Source organism: Sylvia atricapilla, chromosome 4, assembly GCF_009819655.1.
Source record: "Sylvia atricapilla isolate bSylAtr1 chromosome 4, bSylAtr1.pri, whole genome shotgun sequence".
Classification (NCBI taxonomy): domain Eukaryota; kingdom Metazoa; phylum Chordata; class Aves; order Passeriformes; family Sylviidae; genus Sylvia; species Sylvia atricapilla.
This window is the reverse complement of record NC_089143.1, coordinates 48,615,271-48,641,679: the sequence shown is the minus strand read 5'-3', so window position 1 is coordinate 48,641,679 and position 26,409 is coordinate 48,615,271. Positions and strand designations below refer to the sequence as shown.

The 26,409-nt window shown below is 37.7% G+C and overlaps 2 protein-coding genes across 2 annotated transcripts in view; one reads left to right on the top strand and one right to left on the bottom strand.

Annotated features, from left to right (window-relative positions):
* NPNT (nephronectin) overlaps positions 1-26,409 on the top strand; it is a 274,897-nt gene that overhangs the window by 191,616 nt on the left and 56,872 nt on the right. The window lies entirely within an intron of this gene.
* Positions 319-3,690, bottom strand: GIMD1 (GIMAP family P-loop NTPase domain containing 1). The gene is made up of 3 exons (XM_066317837.1): positions 3,632-3,690; positions 1,897-2,318; positions 319-722 (listed from the first exon to the last, which is right to left on the bottom strand). Exons 2-3 carry the CDS (start codon positions 2,287-2,289, stop codon positions 453-455), a joined length of 663 nt encoding a protein of 220 aa, XP_066173934.1. The 5' UTR covers positions 2,290-2,318; positions 3,632-3,690; the 3' UTR covers positions 319-452.

The following is a 26,409-nucleotide window of genomic DNA, read 5'->3' as shown; positions in this document are numbered from 1 at the left end:
TTTCTTTCTTTCTTTCTCTCTTTCTTTCTTTCTTTCTTTCTCTCTTTCTTTCTCTCTCTCTTTCTTTCTCTCTCTCTTTCTTTCTCTTGTTCTCTCTTTGTTTGTTTGTTTTTCTCTTTAAATGTTATTTTATTCTTCCAGATCTGTATTCTGTGTGAACCGGAATATACAGTCGGGTGTAGTGGAAAATCTCATTTGTAATACACACATACTAGGAGCATGATTTTGGAGCACTAGCTTGTTCTGATTTTGTGGTTGAACCTAGGATTCTGAGTGCAGCAGTGCGAGGTACTCTGTGGAAGGCAAGGAATTTGATAATCTAAAGAGGTATTTCTAATTGTGTGTTCAAAGGTGTTTGGTATGTGGAGTTTTCCGTTGTTGGCTTTTACTCTTTTATTTGTAAGATGTTAACTACTGCAGAAAATAGACAAGTGAGCACCTTAAAGCTAATTTTATTCCTTATTGTGTTTAAGTAGTACTCGATAATTATTTTTTTGTATAAAATTCAAGAGCTTTCTTAAAACAGTATTTCTTTCCTCTTTAATTATGCTGTTATGGTTGTCTAGGAAAATGTATTTATGCTCTACTGAGGTCAGAAGTGACAACAGGGTACTTGAGGCACTGTGCAAGTATGTTTCCTCACTGTATCCAGCCTCTTCTGCCTTGTCTGCATGAGTAAGTAGAACTGCAGTGAAATCCTTCCATGTGGGACCCAGAAGTTCCTATAATGAAAAGGAAATCTTAACTAGTTGTCTCTTATTTCTTTTCCCCACTCTTATTTCATATACTTAGTACATTAACAGACCAGTTACATGTATAGTTTGGGTTTTTTCCTGGCAGTAATCCAGTTCATGCTATCCGAGTTGCTGAAATTCCTGGGTCTTTTTTCACCTTTCCAAGATACTGACATCCACTTCCAGTGGAAATATGTTGTCATGCAGTACTAGCAGGTCTCTGTTCCCTGGCTACAGATGTTAACAGAATGTCTCCAGTTAAAAAAAGTTCATGCAAATAAGGAAAAATGCTTGCATAGCCATGTCATGCATTAGTTTGAAATCAGTAGTTACCACCTATCAGTAGTGACGTGCTGTTTACAGCTCTTGGAAAAAAATTTTTGAAAAACAGCAAATCATCTTTTGTTGAAAAAATAGATGATGAATTTCTATGTAACACCAACTTCAGTTCCAGCTGTGAACCATAAAACTGAACTATTTTCAGTAATTCAGGTGAAACACAAATCAAATGCAACACCTTAAAAAAAGGCCAGAGAGTTTGTCTTCAACTTCTGTGATTTATCTGATCGAGGAGAATGGAAAAAACAAGCTACCTTTCTTTCAGTAAGTACAGAAAACTTCAATAGGAATAAGAGAGGTTGGGCCTTAATTTTCAGGTGTAAATGAAATTACAACTTCGCTGCAATCCTGCTAACTCCTGTATAAAACAAGAAGCCTATCTTGGTGATTAAGGACACTGCAGTGATCTTGACTCTGTAACCTAAATGCTAAGCTATGTAAAACTACTTTAAAGGGTGTCTGCTACTTCCAAGCTTAAGTGGGGTGTTAAAAAGACCTGGTATATTGATAATGATTAATCTGTTTAAGACACTAGGGATTAAATTTATCAAACGCATACAGAATATTCCCTTTAGCTGCCCAAGGAAGTCTTGAGTTACCACTTTCAGAAAGAGGATAGAGCTTCGATTTGTTGAGGACTCAAAATCAATTATAATCAGTTATAATCTTTGTTCTGAAATTAATATCTGCCACATGCAATTCATTAGGCTTTTGTTGGAAAAAAATACAGTTCACTTTTGCAGTCAACTCTTCTGTAGCTATTGTCACCTGAAGATGAAAGAACTGCTGTTAGAGCAGAGAGTTCTGTTTATTTTTTAGTTACCTGGATGAGCTGAACTGTGTCATTGCTTTCATCTGGACACAGAGGCAGGTCAGCCCTCAGGACCAAGAGAGCCAAGTGCAGGCCCTCCTGCCCAAAGTGCTGAGCCAGGGCTGCTCTCAGCATGTCTCTCACTTGCTCTTTGCCCAGAGCACTGTGGGGGTAGCCTGGAGTGTCCAGGACTCGAACACGGAGCGCTGACTCGTGGCCATTTCTCCGCATGAGCCCCAAGATGCGGCCGCTGCGTCCGAGGCTGCAGCACGAAGTCACAGAGCTAGGGCAGAGATGGCTCTCAAAGTCTGAGCTGCCCAACAGGCTGTTCCCAGCAGCACTTTTGCCAGTCTGAGGTTTTCCAAGGACAACAAGGTTGATGGTCATATCATTGCTGTCTGCCATTGTCTGCGCTTTTATCCACAAACCTGTCACTAATACAAATAACATAAAGTTCTTCAGATAACTTCGCTGTGGAGGAAAAAAATGAGGCAAGAATTTCCAATATTGATTGTCATTAGAGTGTTTTTCCCTGAAAAAGTGAAAAGAGTTTTAGGAAGTAGCAAAATAGAATTGTGGGGGGGCAGCAGAGAAGGGAGGAGTTGAGAAAAAACTATGGAATGTTTTCCATTCTGGCAACTCCCAGTTGCCGTTCTGGAAGAGTAGTATGTTAGGAAAAGGAGGGAAACTAGGGAAGGAAGAAGAGAATAGGTGACAAATAGGTGGTGCTCTTATTAAGTGACAGTGTTTCAGGATGCAAGTATTTATTTGTTTTAGGGAGGAGTAGATTTTAAAAGATCCCTTTTTCACAAAAGAGAACAGCTTAAAATATGTCTTTCATCAGCTACCACTGACATTGACATAGTAATCTGAAAGGGCTTTCTGATACAGATAAATATTTCAGTTAAAAGAAAAGGAGAAGAGCTCAAATAGCCAATCTCATGAGAATGAGATTTTAGAAATGTATACTAAAACAAACTTATCAGCACAGTAAGTGGAAAAGAAAAGCATAGACTGGTGAATAGAGAGAAGGAATTGGCATAATTTCCGGTTACTCTGTGTTCATAAACAAGACCTCTTATTCTATGTGTACTTTTCTGTAACCCAGTATCTGAAGGGGTTTTGGTGTGTGCCAAAACACACAGGAAAACTTGTTATTTAAATAAATTGAGATGTGTTTAAGAAGGTAAAACCAAAGTGGCAAATTTACAAGTTTCTGTGACATGGGAGCTTCAGAATGGATTTTTTTTTAACTTTTTTAAGATACTTTGTTTAGGTACTCATAGATGAGGTAATGGATGATTTTAGACAGGGATTTCCTGTGATTAATTTATATAGATTCTTGCTGTGCAGTTTAAGCTTTCTCTCTCGTATTAATTCCATGCCTAAATCAATCTTTGAAATAACTTCAATACAACACCAAAGATGCAAGAGCTAGGAATATACTAATTTTGTTACAGACAGCATTGAATGTATACATGATAATCTTCCTTATTGAATTCACAGTGAGGTTTTTGTGGATTTTTCAATTATCTGTTTCCTTTTAAGAAAGACATCTTATGAAACGGTTGTCTTCAGTTATTCATCAGTCTAGATATACACTGTACACTTTGTAGCATAATAATAGGAAGTAATGGATGTGGATTCATCCATTCATCCATCCAAATCATAATCAAAGATTTGGGTTTTTCCCCTGTAAGCAGTCTACACTTAAGTACCTAGATTAATTTCATTTTGGATCACTTACCTTATTTTCCCTTAATTTCTTCTTGCATTCAGGCTTCATTCATAAACCACCTGTGCAGTGTAAAAAGAAGTTCATATGTGAACTTTGAAACTAACAGCAGCACCGTACCGGGCTGAGACTGTTACGTACACATAAATCTAGTTAATAATCTATTACTGATAGATCCTCATTCAATTGCATAAGTTTGGTCAGTAATTGGCACAGTTGAATTTTTTTAAGTCAGCTGCAAATACTGTTTTTGAAGTCACTTAAGTGATTGCACGACATTGATATTTTTAAAAGTAAATTAATTCCACCAGCAAATGATAAATGTAGTAGTGGGATTCCTTTGTATTGCACATTCTTGAATGTGTCTTCATATGTTCATGTGAATAGCAAATGCACTCTCTCTTATTGCAATGAATTACTTACTAATTGCAACATTTTCATAGCACAAAGTAAATAATTTGCAAATATAAAGATGTTTCCTTAACAAAGATAGACTAAAATAATAAATATATTAAGAAATAGAAATTATTTGTGAACAAGGAAGGAAACTGAAGGTTTCTTTGCCAAACTGCCAGTCATGCATTAGCTAGCTGTTGGCTGTTAGCCTAATACATTTCTCTTGCAAGTGTCATTATTTGCCATGCTATAGTAGCATTAAAACCAGAGACAGACAATTATCCAGAAGGCCCTATCACTGGCTTTTTTGAAAATATTCCACAAGTGGGAAAATAACTGGTTAGAAAATAAATGCACATTTGTGCTTTAATGACCAGGTTGCAGTTATAGAATGGAAGAGTGGATGAGCCTGTCCTGTCTGTTCACAAGGATCAGCCATCTCTTTGTAAATCCCTGGGGCTGCAGGCACTAGTTTACTCCAAGGGTATGAAGATACTTGTCAGTAAGAACACAAATCTGGTATGTAAGCTATATGTGGTGGCAGGAAAAGTGGAATGTGCTTTCCAGAGCCCAGTCCTGCTGGGGACATTGTCATCTGAGTTGTAGCAGTGTGTAGGAGCCTGGAGTGTTGGTTTACCACAGTACCAGGGCTGTTCCTGCCAGCCACAGCAGTGAAGGAGGACTGCAGTTCCTCTAGAAGCCTGTTGTCTCCTGCTATGGAGCCACAAGCACAACCAGACCTCTGGCAGAAGGTTGGAGCTCCTCATGCAAATTCACGTAGCTTGTCACGAGTGAGTTCATCGTTTGTGTTACTTGGCTGAAGGTGGCTGTGTAAAAAGTTTTGTTGCTGAATGTTTTTAAGAGCACATAGACAAGTGCTCCTGAGCCTGCCTCTTCTAGTGAGAAGTCAGACATGAATTTTTTCCCTGTACTGTGTGTGTACCTGAGGCAACTTCTGCCTTCGAGGTCTCTGCTGTGCACAGCTTTTGTGTCTCAAGGCACATTTATATAAAGTGTATGGCAAGGTCCTTCATGTGCTGGTGAATACAAGCTCGAAGACTGGATGAGGAGTCACTTAATTGCAAAGCAAAAGGGTAGGTCAGTCTCATTTTTATGGAAAATATTTTTTTATGGATCTTGACTTTGGTTAAATTACCAGTCTAGATCTGTGTTTTTGATTGGACTCTTCCCTTGCACTGTAATGCCCCTTATGATGTCTGAAGTCATATATGTCCAGCAGTCACATCCAATTTAAGCTGGCATGGACAAGGATTTAGACTACCAAAAAAACTAGAATACCAGAAGTAGGGGAGTGTTGTATGCAAAATACAGCTTGCCCACCTGGATGCAGAACAGGGCTTTTATAGTGGAAAGATGTCTGCAAAATTAAGAGTAGTGTAAATGAGGCACTCCCTGAATGAGCTCTAGAACCTGGTTAAACAATTTTTTAAAAAGCATTTATTTTCAGTTATTATTGTGGACAGAATACAATCCAAGTTGGAACACATCTAGAAGGTCTTACAACTGCATGGGCAGAGGATTTTAAAAATTGTCTTCCTAGGAGGACATTTGGGGGGCGGGGAATCAAACTGGTTTGTATGGTACTTGAATGGGCTCCTCAAATGTGGAAAAAGTCCTCCCCAAGGTGGCAGTATCAGCCTGCTCCACAGGTACTGTAAAACTCAGCTGGGGTCCCCTTGCTCTGCAGTCCTATGCTGAAATAAAATACCAGATCAGAAATGAGCCACAGTGTTAGAAAACACAGGATAATTACAGGATTCTTTAAGCATCTCCTGAGATAAGAAATGTAAAAAGCATTTGTCTCTCTTCTGTCACAAAAAACATTTTTACTTTGCATATAAAATACAAACAGTAGCACCTTATTAATGAATTTTAACATCAGTAATGGAAAGGTAGAAGTTAAAAAACTGAAGTGTTATTCACTATTTCTTACGTGACTCTTGAAAATCAAGGTCTTTTGTTTTCACTAGCTTTTAAGTTGAGCCTGTGACAATTATTATGAGGCTTTAGCTATCTTAAAATCTACTGTCAGAACATCATCTTGTACATACCATAAAGTTGCCTAGGATGCTTTTTAGCCCTGTTGCTTCCAGTGGGCGACCTAACTTTTTTGTTTGCTTTGGTTTTTTATTTCTTTATTTTTGAAGTGGTGAAAAGAAAATCAAAACCAAGCCCATTACGGACTGGCAGGCAGAAAGGGTTCTTGTAACTGGTAAGGGAAACCTTGTACTGCTCCCGTGGAAATATCAAGCAAGTCTAGTGAGGAATTTTCAGGAATCTAAGGAAGTAAAATCTTTAATCTAATTGAACATAAAGATCATTTGTGTATCTAGCATATTTGTCATTGAATAAAACAAGGCCAAAGTACTTTCCAACTAGACATTAGTTTTGTATCTATTTATAGAGTTAATTAGAGTTGCATTTTAGTCACATTACTCTGTCAGCCGCTGTTCTGTTGTAGTCCCTGTGATCACCCCGTTGGTTTGCACACATCCTAAACAAGCTCTCCATGATGCTCTTGAGGGTATACCAAGCAGGCTAGATCTTGTAAAACCAAAATAGTAGTTTCTCTTAGGCACATGGTATCTTTTACCATGTGTCATCTTTCAGTTCCCACGCCTTCCCATCCCTTACAGCTTCTTTCCTTGTGTGGGGCTCTCATTTTACCCCAAGATGATGCTATAATAAGTAATTTAAGATGTGCTTTGATGAATTTCTCCTTCTTAGAGAAAAGTCAGTGAAGGCATTTTATGGATTGCCACACACAAAGACAGGCTCTCAGTCTGCCCAAACAACATGAGAGATCCAGGAAGGTATGCAGTCCACATAATGTGGCTTCAGTTCTGGTACATGTGTAATTTCTAAGAAACAGCAGGCATGTCACTGCTGAGAGAGAAACAGGACAGATTTAGTGATGTTCTTCTCCTTTTGGACTTCATTCACAAAAAAATCTGATTCCAAAGGAAGGCACATACAAAGTACACTGAAGTTTTCTTAAAACAGGTGATTTATTTTCCCCCTTGCTTAATGCAGTCCTTAGTATCCTTAGTATTTTTAAACATAAGTAATCGATTATCAGCAATCTACAAGATCATGTTTCATGTTAGGTGGCTATGTAGATTGTGTGCTGGCTACTCCATTAGCATTGCTAAGGGGAAAGGAGGCAGGGTCTAGCTGCAGACTAATGTTGAAATTGCACCAGCTTTTGGGCACTGTCTGTCTGTACAACTGTGGAAGCAGCTCCTCAAGTTCCCACTGTACTTCTCACAGTGGATTATGGGCTCAGGACAAATACTGCTGGCACAAAGGCAGATCAAGGACTTGCTTTATGTTTGAAAGAAAATCAAACAGAACTATCAGAGCAGTGAGTACATCAGCTGGACTTCTTTTCCCCCTCTCTATTCTCCACAGGAATCACTAAGATCCACAAGGTATCTTTGTCTTTCTGTTGCAAATAATAGGAAACTTCAGATTTGGAAGCAGTGTATTTGCCATTCCCATCTGGTCAGACTCTGCTGTGAAAGTAGCGCAGGAATTCCTTGCGTTGGCAGGAATAATAATTCTCTAAGAACTCTGCTTCTCCATGGGCTTGGAACAGCACTGTAACAAGCCACAGGAAGAGTCTCTTCTTGTTAATATGGTTTGGTGTGGCATAGCTTTTCAAAATGTGGGGGAATGCAATGTAAAGTAGGGCATGTCACTTACTGCTGCAGGCTGCCAGTTTCTTAATTCTATTACTAACCTCCACCTTCTCCATCATTTAAGTAATGATTTTCCCCATGGCACTGTATCAATTTGTTTCTTAATATGCAAGGAATGTTTTAATGCACCATATTGTGCTATGCTGTCTCTTGATCAGATTACTTAAGAGATATTTCAACTGCTTTGTTTTCACCTATGTTGCCATGAAATGCTTTCCACAATATAAAGCTTGGACATAGGTTACTAGTACACAGATCTGGCTGTAAGACTTGTCACAAGGCTGCCGTGTTTGTGTCTGTTCATGGCTTCATGTGCAAAACAGAAAATAGGCCTTAAGAAATTAATGTGATATTGCAAGGAAGAGTATACACACATAAATAATGTTTTAAAACCACAATAAATTCACCACCAACAAATCAAATTGATAAACTGTTGATTTCAAAGGCACATATTTGGGAAAGAAACAATAATCAGAAAGAGTGAAAATATAGACTTAAGAATCCTTTTTCTCTTTTGTCCCTTATACATACTTCGTTGGATGCATTCTGTGACTTGCCTCATGCATCTTCTGTTGTGACCATGAGTCAGGATATCATACACATTCACTCTCTTGTGCTTAGCCTCAAAATGTGCCCATGTGTAAAAACATTTTACCTGAGACAAAAGTCATGTGAATGGTGAACATACTTGAAAGCTCAGGAAACCCAGATCTGGCTGTTATTTCTGTAACACTCATTCCCTAATTCTGAGAAGCTGCACAGTTTCTCAGTTTCCTCATCTAAATAATACAGGGAATATCCACCTTTTTTGAAGCTGTGTAATGGGAGTGATTTAGCTGAAGGGACAGATTTCTGTACAGAGTAATAGCATCGCTTGCGTTTAAAAAAAATAAGTAAGTGTTTTAATCATATTGTACTATGCTCTATAGGGACCCCAATGACTGAAGAAATACTTTCCAAAAATATTGCCATAATGCCTGGAAAGGCTGCAATCATTGTAACACTGATATGCACAGAAGTTGCACTGATGCACAGAGTTGAACTGGTCACGCTGTTACTCTTATGCACTCTAATCCTTAAGAAATATTTCATAGAGTGCCAGTAATACAAGTCTTTAATACGAAGTTTCAACTCAAGGATGTGTAAAAATGACATATTTCTATTCAAGAACATGGTTATCTGTGCATATTCAGGACAGATTTTCTAGGGTGTTTGTATTTCTATAGATACGTGAATCTATAGAATAGAGGCAATTAGATTAGAATTAATGTGCTGAACTGCGAAGAGCATTTCTTAGAAATACAAGTTTAGGAAAGTGGACTATTAATTAGAAATGCTACATTTCTTGGGTTTTATAACCATGAAATTTGTGAACATCAAACCTGCATAGATGCTTTTTCTATTTTAAAACGTTTCAAACAAATGAATCTTAGGTCGACTTCCAATATATTTCATGCTGTCAAGCCACTGAACATGTAATGTCAGAATTATCCTGTAAAAGTTGTCTTAAAGGACAATGTGGCTTGCTTTAGCAACAGACTTGTTTGGAAAAGTGAAATTGCTGTAGACAGTTTATCAAAATTCTAATCAGGAAGGGGCACAAAGTATATGGCTACAGAGCTGGTACGTGGTTTGGGACTGAGAGCACCACTCTTGGTAATTAAATTCAATGCTTGTAACTTTCTAATATTAACTGTCACAAAATATGAAGTTGGAGGTTTTCGAATTGATGCCTTTTCTGCATGAGGGGACAAAAGGAACAAAAATCCCTACCTGCTTTTCACAGTGGAAAGAATATAAGAAATCAGAATGCTTCCTCTCTTCAATGCTGTGTGTGTTGTAGCATCTGTAATGTGCTGCATTCAGGAATGTGTTACCTCTATAAATTGTGGAATGTGTCTAGGATCTTTCAGTCCTTGAAGTGTGACAGACTATTCCCTTATTCAGTGGCTGGAATTTGCTGTTGATGGAAAACACAGAGCTGCATCACTGCTCACTCTCCTGAAATTAAAGCTTTGTAGGTATAGAGAAATAAAATGAGTTTATGCAAGTGCTGCAGACCTGAAGCCTATGTATAGAGAGCACTGACACAGCTAGGAGCAATGGAAGTCACACTTGAGCTTCAAATACAGCAGAGGGCTGAAAAGTTGCAGGATGATTGGACTTTTCCCCAAGTTCCTTCTTGATTTTATATCAGTGCTTGACAGACTTCATCATCTGCACAGAGTGGAAGCCTTCTGCTGAGTATCCTCAGATAAAAGAGCCCAGGTCTAGCACTTCACACTGCACACAGAAAATGTGAACCCAGATCCTCCTGACATCATACACTTTTGGTTAAGTCACCAAAACTTAGACCTGAAATTTTAAAGGTAATAATAATACACAAAGATTGACTTGAACAAAGTTTTCAGTAGTCAATTTACTTAACTTTATTTCAAGCTGTTGTTTGTTTGTTTGTTTGTTTTTTGAGGTCTACAAACCAGTTTGCCACTACAAATTAAATGGATTCAAGTCCTCAAAGTCTTGCTGTGGCCACCGCCTCCTTTCTCCTGCTTCCCTCATCATCTAGACTTGGTTTGTTTCCTTCTTGATGTGACTGTCTTTCCTGTCAGAAAGAAATAGGTGCAACTTTTGTGCATTTGATTCTTTAGTAGACAGCAGCCTCTCCACCTCAAAAGCAAGTTTTTGGGTTGCTTTTTTCTCTTTTTTTTTCCCCCACTGTCAGACATCTGGCATCCTGGAAAAAGTTTTCTTGCTGGTGCTTCCAGTCATGACGCAAACCTGGGCACCCTGTGCAGAGTGGGATAAAGGAAAGACTGATGATTACATGGCCTCACTAACCAACTATCAGGTTCATGGATAAATTAAGTGGAAGTATTGTGTCCCCTTCCTGTTCTCAGCTCTGTTTTTTATCTGAATGGTTAAGCGTCTGATGTATTTTACAATAAAACTGCACAAAACCATGAGACGAGTTTAAAACGTGGCACCATGCTGTGAATAACTTGTGTGGCAGAGATGAGAGTATTCCATCTGCAGTGCAATGCAAAAGCAGCGCTGCTGGTGGAAATCCAGCTATAAATGACTGTCATGCAATGTTCCAGAGGCCTTTTCTCAGAACAGAGGTGTACAGGGGACAGCTGTATAGCAGAGACCAAAGTGTGACTCCCAAGAAGTTCTCTCTTCCAGTTAAGTGAACCAGCAAGAATAATTCAGGGCTGCAAGGGAAGTTCAGTTTTGAATTAGAAAAATAAAATCATGTAGTGAGTTTATATTCTTTCATTATCTCCCCTGTCGCTCAAACAGTGCTTGTTCATTGTTGCAGCTAAGATTATACAAAACTTCTCTTTAGAGTCAGCATAAAATTATCAGAGGACCATGAAGAAAAAAACAAGGAGTACTTTTTTACATCCACATTTCTTTCTTCAGTAACAGCATTTGTCTCAAATGAGAGAAAGGCTTCATTTAAAAAAATTTGGAAACTGTAATGCGGGAACAAAAACTTTCAGCTGTTAGCATTTCCATAACCTCACAAGACCCAATTTTCATGTCTTAATTTATGATCTTGGTGTAAAGAAAAAACATGCTTTTGTTTTTCTTGTTTCAGATTTGAATAATGGAATGATTATATATATAAATCTGCGTAGAAGATGTGCTGGTTTTAAGATCTATCAGAGAGCTGCATCTTAAATTGCTTTCTGTGATCATCCTTTGGCTTTTATTTTCTGGGACTTCAGGCTGGTTTTGAGAATCCTTATTCTAGCAAAGGGATAAACCCAGCCTGATTTAAGAACGTTCTCTCCATTTACCATGTATACAACTGAAATTCAGTGGCTAAATTATCCAGGAAATGTGTCAGGAAAGGCAGTCGAGTACAAGAGCATTCAGAGGAAGCTGGAGAAATCATAAAATGGAAGGAGCTTGCAAAAAAGGAGTCGGCTTTAGTAGGCAGGAGATTCAGGGCCTCTCTAAACTATGCACTATATCATACTGGCTAGTGCTGCTGTGTTCAGTATTAGTCCACAAAATTTGGCATGCTGTCTCTCCCTGTGATATTCATTGTTATGGAAGACATGGCATGTGGAGCCTGGCAGTGGCAAAGAGGAGTTACCCAGATGACTACATACTGTTTAGAATTTCTGCATTTGGGGAATGTTATGGAATTGCTAACAAATTGGTCTATTTTAATTGCGGTGGAATGTATGTATTTCCTGTCCCATCATATCCATGCCTATTCTTAACACACCAAAAGAGTTGTGATTTTTTTTTTTTTTGCCTTTGAATACAAAGAACATGAAGAAAAAATATTTTCTAGACATCAAAGAGAATGAAATTAAAATGACCAATCACAGAAATGGAACGGAAATCTAAATTATTGGCTTGTTCTATGCCATAAGGCCAGCTATTGGAGAAAGCAAAAAGGGGAAAAAGAAAGGGAAGATTTCCCAGAGTTCATATTTAATCATGGACAAAAGTAAATTGTAATTTGGTGATGTAATGTGGTGAAAACAGCCTATTTGGACCTGAGTACAAGGAGAATGTGGTAATTCAGACTGTCATTTCAGTAAGACATATTGGGTACTTAAGTCTGCTCTTGCACATAGATGATTTTTAATTCTAGCATTTCACCTTTCAGATTTCTTGTATCTGAACATATCTAACCTTAATGAAATACAAATTTAGACATAGGAACCCCTGAACTGCAGCTATGTCATCAGTGTAACACAGGAAAGCAACAGTTTAGAGTCAGAAATTAAATATATCAGAGGAAACTGGAGGACTGTACAGGCAGAGGGTAGCTTCTTACATGAAATATTGCCAAGAAATACCAGAGATCTGACAGCAAAAATTTCATGTAAGCATACTTCTCTTATTTCTTCTTCCCCAATACTGTGTTTATGCAGCATAAAACAAAAACACAAACAAACAAACAAACAAAAAGGGATAGTTGCTCAAACTGAAGGGGAAGAGTTCACATATATGGCACACAGCCAGAGTACTGGACAAATTTTTCCACTGGTGAGGAAAGGTATCAAAAATAGGGCAAAGGGAACTTCAATAACGTTGGTTGGTTTATTGGTTGGAGGAGTCTAACCTTAGTCCAAAGAGTAGATACATATGAGGGAATGGACTTGATGAAGCAAATAGCAAGATTGTACAGCTTTGCTTAGTGTAAGTTAAAATAATCTTTTTTTAGAAGCCTTAGAAATCCTGTGTGTCTGTTTGCATCTGATACCAGGAATGTAAATTCATATTCACTGTAAGATTTGGAAAAGGTGTTGTGCAGATTATAGTAGGCTCTCTGAAAATAATATTAGTCCTGGGGCAAAAAGCAGGCGAAATCCCTGAGGCTTAGGACAAGAGTGTTATAGGGATGCTCCAAGCAGCCTGCTTCTTCATTTTCTTGTGGGCTAAATAACACCTCTAATTTTCAGAAGTGCTCAGCCCCAAGAATTTTCGTTTGTGTCTGTAGGAAGAGAGAAAAGTAGCGGTTTTCAATTAGAATTTTGAATTTAAGTGCTTTAACATGGATTTAAGAAACAAATGTTTTTGTCTCATTCTTAATAAAGAAAACAAAACAGAAAAAGAAAGGAAGTTCCATGTGTCCATTCTAAACTGGTCCCAGATACCTGTGCAGGGACAGTCTCTTGGAACCTGGATGCACCTCCAGCAGATCCTGCAGCATTCCTGTTGGAAGACTTTACAGAAGTATATTTAAAAGGTGAGGCTTGCTTTGAGTGTAAGGCCATATGTTTAGAGGAGCTTTGGTCCAGCTTCCACTGGCATAGATGACAATTTTAGTGCTGAATTTGTCAGTATCTCCTGCAAATCACACAGTTTTTCTCCTTTTCTTGTGCAAACAGGTTTTTCTTTTCTTTGGCAAGGCCCTCCCAAAAAGAGCATATACTGGCATCCAAACTGTGCCATTGTTCACCTCTTTCCTGTGTTTCTCTGCTTCTCCTGAGTTTGTTTTAAATCTTGTAGACTCTAGTCTGCAGGTTTTCCCAAACTGCTGAAAAGAATTTAAGAAGGGTTACAAGCATAAAATTTTGACTTTGACAGTAGCTGAAGAACAGGCTCTGATGCATGAAGGCATTGAACAAAAGGATGGAGGACTTTTAGGTAGGCACTGTTAATTTTACTGATGAAATTTAAAAAAAGGTGTATTGCTCTTGCGCTGAACCAGTAGAACATGGCAGTGGTAAAATATCATTAAGATTAGTTTGATTTCCATTCATAACAGTAATTTAGAGCTCTTTCAGATACGGCAGATCCAATTCCTTTCTGCTGTATCCCCAAATAACTTTGTTGGGTTCATTTGCTTTGACTATTATAGCGCCTTCTTGGTTGGGTGAGTTATAAATCATTTGAGTAGTGCCGGTTAAACCTGAAATAACATTGATGTAAGCGACACCTTTCACTTCAAATTGAGATGGCAAAATATGTTCATCCTCTTGAGAGGAAATGACAAAGAGCTATGGCATACTAAAGGAAAGCTGAGCATTGTAACTCTTGGGATCATACCGAGGAACTCTTTGTAAGGCCATGGCCTCTCACTTCATATTTTCAAGTGTCCAAACTGACTTTAATTCTGCTCGGAAGGAGGACAATCAGACTTTTATTTTTCCTGCAAGTTTGCATTCTCATTTCTCTCACTTTCACAAAGAATGTTACCTCAGAAACATTAAATGGGAAACATGTGCTTCAGGGCTAATGGTATTGCTTCTTTGTAAGGTCAGCTCCAAAGTCTCAACATAAAGGCTTTGTTAATCTAAAGTGAAATAAAAGCAGCTGTCATAAAACATGTGATATATAAACTCTCATTTAAAGTTGTATTATATTCCTCTTATTATTTTTAATAGTCTGAACAGAGAGAGAAAAATATTTATTGAAAAGATAAAAAGCAGCACTCTTCTAAACTTCTCAAGAGAGGGGTGAAAAGTATTTTGTCACTGATAAAAAGACATTATCTTTAAGTGCCTTTTTTTCCCGCTTGGTTCTCATTTCTCTTAGGTTATATGTTCTGCCTACAAAAGAATAAGGACTGCTGGTATTCTGTAACTGAGGATAGCAGACAAGAAAGATAAATTTTACAGCTTTTTAAACCAAAGAAAGAACATTTTGTCTTTTATTTATGAAGTTCTTGTTTCATGACTCCTCCATTCAAGGATTTAATTTTGGTTGGTAGTCCCAAGGAAAGGATTTCTCCCATGTTTCTGCAGTCAATATTAACCAAAAGTGAGTGTTGCTGTTCACATCATGAGACCTCTGTGTGTTGATGAATACTGTTTTTTCTCTCAGTGCAAATAGAAGTTGCTTCTGTCTGACTGACTCCTCTAATCCCTACCTCATATCTCATTAAGATTAATGCCATTTGTGAGGTTGAGTTATCCCATGCTACAAATGAGAATTTGCTCTTTTTTTTTTTGGAACAACTTTAGGCGTTGTACATTGAGACCCAAAGAAAATGGTTCACACCACAGAAGCTTCATCTCCGATATCCACTGGGGAAAATCATTGGCCCTGCTGGGTTGCTTCACAGACAGTTCCAGCTATGAAATCCATAGACACATGAACATCAGTTGCTAGATATGAAAAATTATCCTCATGGTGTTCATTTCGTGGTAGTATTTATACTGCTTTTACAATGTTTTTAGTTATCTGTAGGTACCAAGAAAAAATGCTGCCATTTTAACAACCATGAATCACTATGCATGTCTGATTCTTCTCTCTGAAGATTCTTTTGCAAGGACAGGTATTAAAAATCAAAACCCATAGACACCTTGGAGCCCAAACTATTTCATTAAGAAAATTAGAAACATTTTGACAAACATAACCTGTGAAACTGATAACTAAACCGCCTGCAAGTGTTGAGTAGGAACTTTTCCCAAGACTCTAATGACCATTTGACTACATCAAATCACATTAGAGAAAAGTACAGATGTGTGAGTGGTTTATAAGAAGTTGGTGGAAATCTGCCTCTTCACGTATCTCAGGAAGAAAAGATTTAACTGAGGAAACCGTAAACTACATTTTTTCCACTGCCTCGCTGGTTCTTATCAAAGCTATTACTTTGGAAATCAGAAAGTTTGGAATATCTGTAGAGAAGTTTTGGGGTTTTAAAAAGGTACATGTACATTTCTCATTTTCTTATTTTTCTCCTTTTGGTTGTTTTCTTCCTAGCATGCAACAGATAATTTAGTTTTGGTAGAACAACAGCTTGTCCTTGATAGCTTAGTCAGCAACAAAATCCAAAGAGAATTCTGATAGTCTATAGAGAGAAATAAATATAAAACTTATATAAGTAAAAAAAAAAAAGAAATTTCTACACTTTGTAAGAGGTGTAGTGCTTTCTCTCTCAGTTTTAGCTGTCTCACTTTTCTAACTTCAAAATTAATTTCTGGGTTTATCTTGTTTAACATCTGTTTAATTTCATGTTTTTGCTCCCCACCCTCAGCAAATCATTCTGCATTCATTGTAGATATTTTTATCTAAGTGTAGTTTTATGACAGGATAAAAAGCCTTTGTTTTCAGTGTATGATTATAGCTATTCTTTATAAAGCCTATATCCATTTCATAACATACATCTTGAGATACTTCTTTTTGTGAACTTCGACTGGAATATCCTAAAATCTCTTTTATAACTCTTTTGGATATCTTTCTTTTGTTTTTATTCTTTATATTCCTTCTCTGGAAAATCAAAGATTCTCTTTTTACAGTTCTTCAAGAAATCAGAAACCTTATTAAAAACTGTCAAAATTAAAAAAGCATGTTCTGTGAAACCAGAATATCTGTGTAAGTGTATTTTATTCTTTCTTTTACACAAGATCAAAGCATCAAGGGACACGAAAATAGGGTGAGAAAAGTCAATTCAAGCTTGCAGAATTCATCCTCTTGCCAAATATTTATCCAATGATTCATCAAAAATGTTGCAAAATGTAGTACTGGATTTTTAATGATCACAGGTTTCACTGCCAGTTCTTGTAAGACATCCTGTTTTTGTGCAGTGTTTAAACAAAAGAAAAAGTCAATACATTAGCTTGAACCATTGCTCAGGGGCAACTGGAAGCCACTAATGGGATGGACATAGCTCATTATGAAGTGGCTTCTAAAGGAATGTAAATAGTTTATTTGGTGGTACTAGAAAACTCACATTAATTTGATTGTAGAGAAACATCTGAACCAGTTCCTGTTTCTGCTCACAGAATGAAGAGATTCCTCAAGAGTGAGATGAATTCTAAAAAGAAGAGGCACAGGCATGGCAAGAGTAATTTCTCTCTCTTCAATTAGCTGAAATAAAAGGTGAAATTTCAGAATTGCAAGCCATGAGATAGTGAGAAACAGGCTCCTTGTTAAAGAACATTGGTGTAGTTTATAGGAATGCTTGTCATATGAAGCAAATGGACACTCATGAGATGGAAAGAGACTCTGACCTCTGTTGACAAATTAGGCATTGGTTAAGCTAGACACAGTGAAAGAAGAAAAGAATAGAGGAAACAAGGAAAAACAGAAAAGTATGAATCAATATCATAGAAGTTGAAGGACAAAATAATTGTGAATGTAGTCAAAGTAATATATAACTTATCAATTAAAACTGAAACTTGTCTGCGTGAAATCTATTATTTTTGTTGAACTTCAACATGTACAAACTGCTAATACAGAAGGGTTTTTTCCAACAATTTCTGACTACTGGGAATTGCTGCATTCCAGCTGCTGGCCTTCTTCCCTCTATAGGTGGCTATACTTCAGATACAGGCCTGTTCCTATTTTATAAGGTGCAACACTGTAAGAGGAGCTGTGTCTATGAAAAAGAGGAGAGGCCTTGCGAGGCTTCAGCTCCTGAGGCGTTTTCTTGAGTGCCTTTTCATTATGCTCTGCATAAAAGTAAATCCAGTCCAAATACCTGTCTTTTTCAACCTAACCACAGGTACTTTCCACCATGTTTCCTACCATATCATATATCAGAAACTTACTTTAAAAAAAAGAGTAGGAACAGCAGAATTAATGTACAACCATATAACCCATATATTAATGACATCAGCATATAGATAGCAAGAAAAGAGAAGCAGATGCTAAGAGGTAATTCTAGAATTTGTTTTAAGGAGCAGAACTGCTACCAAAGATAAGTTTTGCTGACAAAGCATAGTATGCCTGCTATTCAAGCTGCATAGCATGTGTCTATATGAACAGCTTACTCTAAAATTTATTTTAAGACCGATCCATGACCTTTTTTTCATATGACATTCCTAGAAGTGAGAATGCACAGTTCAGTGCAATGAACTGTAGTGTACAGCCACATATAACCACAAAGGTTATGTATATACTAATGAAGGTATAAAATAGAGAACAAAGTTGGAATGAAATGCATGGGAAAACTTTGGCTCTCATACTACACCAAAAAAGGCAGGCAGATTTGTCTCTTGTGAAACATGAAGGAAAACACGTAACTAAAATTTTAAACATACAAGTTTTTTGGCTTCTCTTTCTTCCAGGATTACTGAGGTAATAAAGATGGGATTCTACTTGTACTTTTAGAAATGTCATTAATGGCATTCCTGATTGCCAATGGAAATATCTTTACTGACTCCTGATGGACTGTATTCATTTCTTTTGGAGCTGTAAAACACTGTTCCAAATCATTTTAAAGATGCCCCTTCTCAGTCACTCCAGGAGACAAACAAATCCATCAAAATCCAACAAAAAAATCCATCAGCTTAACACATGTAAACGAGAAGTGTCCAGCCTTTCTAACAGGAACAGCAGAGAAATGGGCACATGCTGCTCCATGGCACTCACACCCTTCTCTAGGGCTGCTGCTTTGGCAGTGTTTTCATGCTCATCATACAGCACCAAAGATTATTAAAACATGGAATCTTCACCCTGTTGTTAAAAGCATCACTGACAACAAAATATGTATGTTAAAGAATTGTCAGATTCCTACTTGACCATTGTTTTTCCACATCAGAAAGTAGGGAAGAGTCTAAGAAAAGTGGCTCAGACAAAGCTGAATAGGAATTATAGTGCAAGAAGAAGAGGGCTAAATAGCTTTGCTCTCTTGCACAAATCTGTAAGACTGAGCAGTGGAGAGACAATAGATGCTTTGCTGGAGAAAGGAACCTGGAACCCAAAAGGAAATTTAAAGCCTTCTTGCAATGTTTTTCTTTAGATTACACACCAAGTGGTTTCAAGGAAAGGTGTTAGAGTTTAGAAATCTGTGGGGGAAGTAGCCCTCTATTCACTTTTGAAATAATTTTCTGATATTTTCAGGAAGATTTTCAGAATACTGTAGCAAATAAAACAATAAAAAGAACATACATGGGGGTTTTTTGAGACATACACAGAAGAATTTGTGGCAGCAGTAAAGCATCGTTGATGCTGTTATCTTTTTGAGCCAGCAAAAATGTGGCTGAGTGGTGATGTAGGTTTTGCTCCTTACCAGCTGTGTTACACAGGTGGTGGAATCCAAATGGGGTTGCTGTTGGCATGCCATGGGAAGGTTTTGCTCCCTTTTTTGAGGATGGGTGTGGGTGAGCATAGATCTGTTCTGTGCAGGTTGGTTTTTCTCTAAGGAACTATAGTAGTTTAACTATAGGAACCAACTAGTTTAACTACAGCTTGATGTACAGTTAGTTATTTTAATTCTTTTGCACCACAGAACTAAAAATGAAGCTGACTTTCGACGAGTGGCAGCCTCTGGTTTTCTGCCTTGAATAATGGAGGTGAGTGGCTGGGTGCTGAAGCAAAGTTGCTGTTGGGGTGTGGAAATTATTTATTAAGGTACTGAATGAAGGAGTGTTCTAGATGTAAGCTGGGGTAGCAGAGAAGATGCACTGGCATAGTGGAGAAGTGGCAGAGTTCCATAGGTGGAGGATATGTGAATGAAATCCTATTTGCTGCTTATAGGTGCACAAAAGGATGTGGATCCTCATAAATATCTTGGTCTTTTATGGTACTTATTGCCTGTGGAAGAGGCATTTGTTCCTATTTATCTTAATATGTCAGTGCTTTTTTGCTTCTCTGTTGGATGAATTTATAGGGCTCACTGCTTCTTTCAGGAGCATCTGAGGCTCTAAATCTGATTAGAAAAGCTTTTTTGGTCCAGGCTTGGGGGAGTTTCAATGAAGCTGTTTCTGTGCATGTCTAAGAAATTAATCCACTCTCTGATTGCTACCAAATAGCTTCCATCTCTAGAGATTTGTTCTAACTTGTGAGCTTTCTGGGGAAGCAGTTGACAGCTCAGTTTTCAGTTGGGCTGTTATGGAGAGATGGATGTCATTAGGATATGAGTCTGCTCTATATGTGCCCTATGTTCTGGGGGAAAGCTGGAGGAGAAGAAAGCATCTGCCTCACTGCTTTTTGAGCCTTTTTTGAAATGCCAGTCTGTGTGAGGGCCTGGCTGTCATAATATTGAAGTGAAACCTGGCAGAGAGACTGGTTTAGATCTGGATGAGGAATACTGGCTTGTTTCTCAAGCTCCACTCTGAGGTAAGTTGTATATGCTGCATGAATTTAAGTCATACTTGTGTTTTGGTATGTGGACTGTCAGAATATCTTCCCAATATAACTAAATATTGGCTGCCCTTGAGCCTTAATAACATCGAGATGAATCCAGTCCTGGAGGTACTGAGTTGAAAGGGCTTTGTGTTTACAGGTACATGGAGCTCTGCTGTGTGTTTTGTATCTGCTGATGTGAAGGGAAGAGAAAGCCAGTGATGCTGTTGGAGGTTGAGTTGTGAGAGGAAGGTAGTTAATGTCTGCCACTACAGTCCTCACTGTTTACCATGGGCATCCCCAGTCATGGAGGTGATGCAGCTCAAAACCAGAATGGAACTTCTACCAGTATGAATGAAAGTTGGTGCTTCTCAAAGAATTATTCCTTTTCTATTCATAACACATATAAATGTGAAATGATTAAAATACTATATTTTCCAACTCCCATATTCACTTCATTTTGAGCTTTGGCAAATAGGCCAACCCCATAAGTAGTTTCATTTTTTCCTTCCTTCTCACAAAGAAGATAGAGTTTCACCAACTTTAAAGGAAAAAGGGAAGTTTATATGGAAAACCTGAGGCTGGAGTCAATTAGTCTAACTATTGGAATGGTCTTTATTCTAGGTGAATTTCACCAGCTTGAAGGCCAGTGCCTGCAACTGGTGCAATGCAGGTGTGCTCGGGATTAAGGTGTGGAGGTGAAGGATGGTTCAGCTGCCTCACACTAGTGGATCACACTAACTCCAGGAGGCAGGAATCAGCTGGTATCAGTTAGCCATCAGCACATATGCCTCTGGCTGGCTTGCTGCCTGGCACACGCCTGTGCAGTAACAAGAGACAGGCAGGACTTAGGAGAACATTAGGAGACAATTTGACACAGAACGGGGCAGGCAGCGCCGAAGATGAAACAGGGACTTTTAGAGGTAGGCGTAGAGTAAATTACCAAAGCATTTCTCTTTTCCATGTGTTTAATTTGAAGTCTGATTTCATAATAAGTGATCCCATGTGGTGCTTCCTTAAAGTAACACTTACCTATTGTAAGCCTTTAAACATTCTGAGATGCCTAAAGTATGGAGTAATTTTAATCTATTAGCTGGAATGCACTAATCTCACTTAACAAATTTTTGACTGCTATTGAATATTTGAATGTCAGTATTCCTCCTTGCTCTGCTCTCTTCCCATCCCACCAGTGGCAGGGATGTTACTGTTCCTGCAGCAATCCTGGCATAGATACAGCCGCATCACGTAATGTTTAAGTTGGTGGTGGTTGTGTAGAGTGTTTTAGCTGCATATGTGTGTTTAGACAGTATAAATCAATGGTCTAATATAGTAATACAGTGAGTAACTTTCTCCCCAGTTCACCTGTAGGTTTTAGGGAAAGCATTACTATAGGGGTGGTAACTTTTTTATTTTTCCTTTTTTTTTTTCTTTTTCCATCAGAAGTATGATAAACATAGTGATGGTTTCCTCTCACAAGACAATCTGGCTTGACTCTTGATAGCAGTCTTGAAATCTCACTCAGTTGCTTGTACTCATTTTGGTGATGTGAAACAAAAGAATGTTCAATCCTTAAAGGTTTTTGTTGCAAGAAACAGCAATGAGAATCTGAGGAATGCAAGAGTCTTCCAATAAAAACATCACAGTAATTGCTTTAAAGGAGTGATTCATACATGTAATCTTTCAAATATGCTGGCATGGATTTTGTTAAGACAGATTGACTTGGCTAGTGTGATAGGTGCTATTCTTCAGAAATAATATTTAATGATGATAAAGATATCTTGTCTGACCTCAAAGCAAGGTAGGGCCAAGTAAGGCTAAATCTTGGATGTGAAACTTTCGGGACGCAAAGGTTTTCAGAGGCAGATGCTTGTTATTTTAAGAGATGCTGTGCTGGTTGAAGTGATCTCTCTAATTACCATCATGATCCTGACAACCTGGTGACACTAATATAAATTGTTCAGGTTGAAAGGGGCCTTAGGAGGTTGCCCAACAATGAATTCAGAGACAGAATGAAGTTTCCTACTTAAGGAAACTTAATAATTTCATTAGGAAATTGATAATTCTCCAGTTGGTACAGCCACATGTGCTCTTAGCCTTTCTTGTTGCCAGGTTACAAGCCACTAATGTTTAGACTTGTGTGCACCAAGACCCCAGAGACTTTGCAGTGAGGCTGCTCACTCACAGGACCTGTACAGCTCTTTCCTTTTTAAGAAGAGAACCAAGTTGCTTGAGAGACAAAGTTCCTGCTCTAACTCCCTCAAGTGAACTGATATGCATTTTTAATCTACTACCTTCTTCTGATTGTAATTGTCTGTAAAGGATTGCTGCTGTATGCTGGTTAAAAAGGTGCCATGGCCACCATCAAAAGGTTTTGTTTTAGGTCAGAAGCAATGTCTGTATAGTTTAGACCTGAAAAAACATGAATAAGGTCCAGATTATCTTGGGGAATGCTTGAAACTTTCTAAAGGAAGAACAAATACGCAAGATCTGTTTGACTGGTGGCTCCAGTGCTACTTTTGGTAGTAAATATTTATGTAAATTTTCAATGAACAGCTCTTGATCAGGAGTAACCCTGCTAAAGTTCAAACACTGAGGTATCACCCTACCTTTGTTTTTATTTTTCTATTTTACCATAATTTTTGAGGTTCGTGGTTACGAGATTCTCTGCCTATTAACTAGTATAATTAAAATTTTTACTTGAATACAGTATTACTCAGCAAAATTGGTCATGAAAGGAGACATGCTTGCACTGAATAAAAATAAGAAGGAGCTTAATTAATCCTAGGATCAGAATGTAGGTTAACAGTGATATACTAGTATTCTATATACTCATATATACATGATGTTATATCCTATGACCTGTTCTATGCATAAAGATCACTAACCTCTATATGATGAGCTTCACACTTCCTGTTGCTACAGGGTACAGCATTTGATGCCCATCAAGAGAAATTGAAATTCTATCATAATGTGGATATCCATTTTTGTTTGCCACATGCACCCAGTGATGCTGCAATTGTGGAAATAGTTTTGAGTCTTTCTTGCTTCCACTTTATTTTTAAATAATACAAAATATATGCTATTTTATCTTCCTGTCTCTTTCAAGAACATCTTTAATGCAAATTCTAATATGTATTTCTTGATTAGCCCTTCATACTGAGGGACAGGCATAAGATAATTCTTCAGGAAAAACCTGGAAAACTTCTGACTTTTATTTTGAGTATGACTGTAGAGAAATATTGAGGTGGTAAGGGCATACTGTTGTTTACAGGAACCTTCTGTCTGTGAAATGGTGCTTGATCATATTAAATTTCTTCGAAACAAGAAAAAGAATTTTTAAAATGTGTTCTTTTTGGTTGGTTCCTTTCTTATAATATTGAGGGCAACTTATGAGCTTCAGTACTCAGTTTGTGCCACCGAAAAAATGTCTAGCCATAGACATAATGCATATGGAAAACTGACATCTTCAAGGACTTTTTTCAATTAAAAAGTAAAAAGCATTACAGAATTGTCTTCTTTCAAGGTTTCACAGAAGGCTCAGGTATGGTAAAATCATAGACCCTTCAATTTTCTGCTCGAGGATTTATAAATGTGCATTTATCAAAGGTAATTGACTTCTGGTCCTCTCTGCATATGGATCTAATTTCCCAAATCTGTTCTTCTTCTTTTCTTTTCTGCTCTAACCCCACCTTTTACTCTAGGTAGTTTTGATTTAGTGAGACACAACAAATGGTCCTAGTGCTGGCACTTGTGGTAGAGGGGCCAGTTTAGCCCAATGGTTATCCTGTCAATAGAAGGCTGTATTTTGCTAGTATTGAAGGCTTCTTCATAGTGAATCCCAAAATGTATCCTGAGTCTTTATGAACAAGATATCTGTTCATGATATACTTCATGGCTGTGCTATACTTCATGGCTGTGATACAAGCTGAAGGATGTCTTTATCAATAGAGAATATATTCCTTCTGGAAAAAAGGTGCTGCTATATTATAGCTTTTTCTCTTTTTCTTCCTTTGTCCCTTAAAAAGTAAATATTTGCAGGGTACGGCACATTGAATTGTGGCAGTTACTGGGGGTTGTTTTTTTTTTGTTTTTTTGTTTGGGTTTTTTTTTGTTTGGTTGGTTTTTTTTCTTTTATGAATTGGTATTTAGAGTGACTTACAGCTTTTTTATAATTTTAAAGAATGTATTTCTTCTTGCACCTTTTTGGGACCAAGTGCTTTTTATGGCAGGTTAGTTTTGGAAGTACTGCTATTACTACTTTAGGTGTATCGTAGTAGAGTAGTTCAAGTAAGGGAGAGTTTCCTGTGGGCTATCTGTTAATGCTTGGTTCATGCAAGCACTTATTAGTATTTCCTCAGTTCATGCAGTTTCCTGCTCTATGAATAGTTAAAGAACTTCAGTGGCTCTCTAAATTGGCTTAAAGCATGCTGGGAAAAAACATCCCATGTCAAAATCTGATTTCACTGGATTGTCTTTGTCTTCATTTGACATTGTTTTACATTGTTTTATAGTATCCAAATAGAGAGTTGGTGTTTAGAGAGGGAAAATGCAATGGGAAAGGTTAATGTGACTTAAGTATTCAGAAAACCTGGAGTTTAAACATTTGTTCCAGGTCTGCAATGACAATTCTGCATTCCAGGAGACTGGACAGTAACATTTTCCTTATGCTCTTTTAGAGTAACAAATTCTATTGGGTCTTAGATTTTTTTAAAAAATTTATAAATATACACAGGAGAATTTTTAAGATATTTGTCTAGTTATCTTATTAAAAAAAGTTGGTGGGAGTGGAGGAGAAGAAAGTAAAAAACACTAAACCATCACCACCCCCACGCTCTTCTCAACTGACCATGTCTTTGTTTGTATTGCAAAATAAAAAAAAGAATGTTGGCTTTTTATAGGAAATTAGGAACGCAATCAATGAATAATATAATTTGCCTTCAGGCATGTTGAGAAATGCCTTAAGAATGGCTGCAATACAATGTTACGCTTGGAAAGCAAATGAAAGATCCGTCCCCTCTTACTACGGAGGACAGATGCAGTCACTTGCTGAACAAAGGAGAATGTGGATTTTTATAAATTCCGGATTCACTAAAGAGCAAGGGTCCATATGGCTGGGAAATGGAATAGGACTGTGACAGCCTCATGAAACCAATGTGAGATCGAGAATTATAGAGCTGGTGCTGCCACAGACAAGACATATAGGAGGGGGACTGTGATTTGCTAGCTGGGTAGACTGGCTCCAGAGCACTTTGGGGTTTAGTATGTGGTAGATTGAAAGTCCTGGCAGGCAAAAATACATTAGCAGAAGTGTTAGCTGGTCCTAATGGGAGTGTGGGTAGCAGTTCCATCTGCTCCATCTCAGACGACAAATTACATCTGTTTAGTAATAATTCAGAGTGGGGAAAATCCCCAAGCTCATACACTCTTCTTTTGTATTTTATTTGTGGAATTACTGAAGCAGTCAAACCTCACCCTCAGAAATGCATATGCATCCAGTTCCTGAAAGCTGAAATCCTGAAGAGTTTTATATAATTGAAAGGAAAAGAGGCTGGTCATTCTTAAATTTGATGTGATTGGTGAATCAAAGTCTAGGCACCATTGTGTCTTTTAAGTTGATGGATTTCAAATAACAAAGAGCCTCTAAACCATGCCAGCTTCAGTATAAAGTTGTCTTACCAGTATAGCTGCTAATTTGAAATATCTTAAGTAACTTAATATATATTGTTTTTAAAAGCAATGGAAGAGTCTTGTAAAAGTGTGTTCTTAGCACAGATACAATAGATTGCCAAGTATCTTCTGAGGAAAAGTTGCTTGTAAACTTTTCCTGTTAACTGGTGGATGGTAATAGTTTTGTGATGACTGGATTAATTAGATTAATTTATCAGAGTAAACAATGTTTTTCTGTTTAATTTTATTCATTCTATTAAGTAAGAGAGATGGACTTGTTGGCTCAGCAAAGCACTGCCAGTCTATGAGCCAAAATTTAGGGAAGCAAATTGAACAGGGAAATTGCAGGCAGTAGAAAGCAGCATCCCATAAAGCTAGTGGGCATAGGAACCAGTTTGCAAGAGCACAGCATAAGTACAGACACATCTTAGTATTTTAATGGCTCTTTCATCTGGAAACTTCAAGACCAAATTCATGAACTCTTCCAGTATCCTTATCTTTTATGGCAGTGTTATG

Coding starts and splice junctions, on each gene's coding strand:
- GIMD1 (XM_066317837.1), bottom strand. CDS start 2,289: ATGGCAGACAGCAATGATATGACCATCAACCTTGTTGTCCTTGGAAAA. Junction 723..1,896: donor ACACAGTTCAGCTCATCCAG/GTAACTAAAAAA, acceptor TTTTCATTATAG/GAACTTCTGGGTCCCACATG.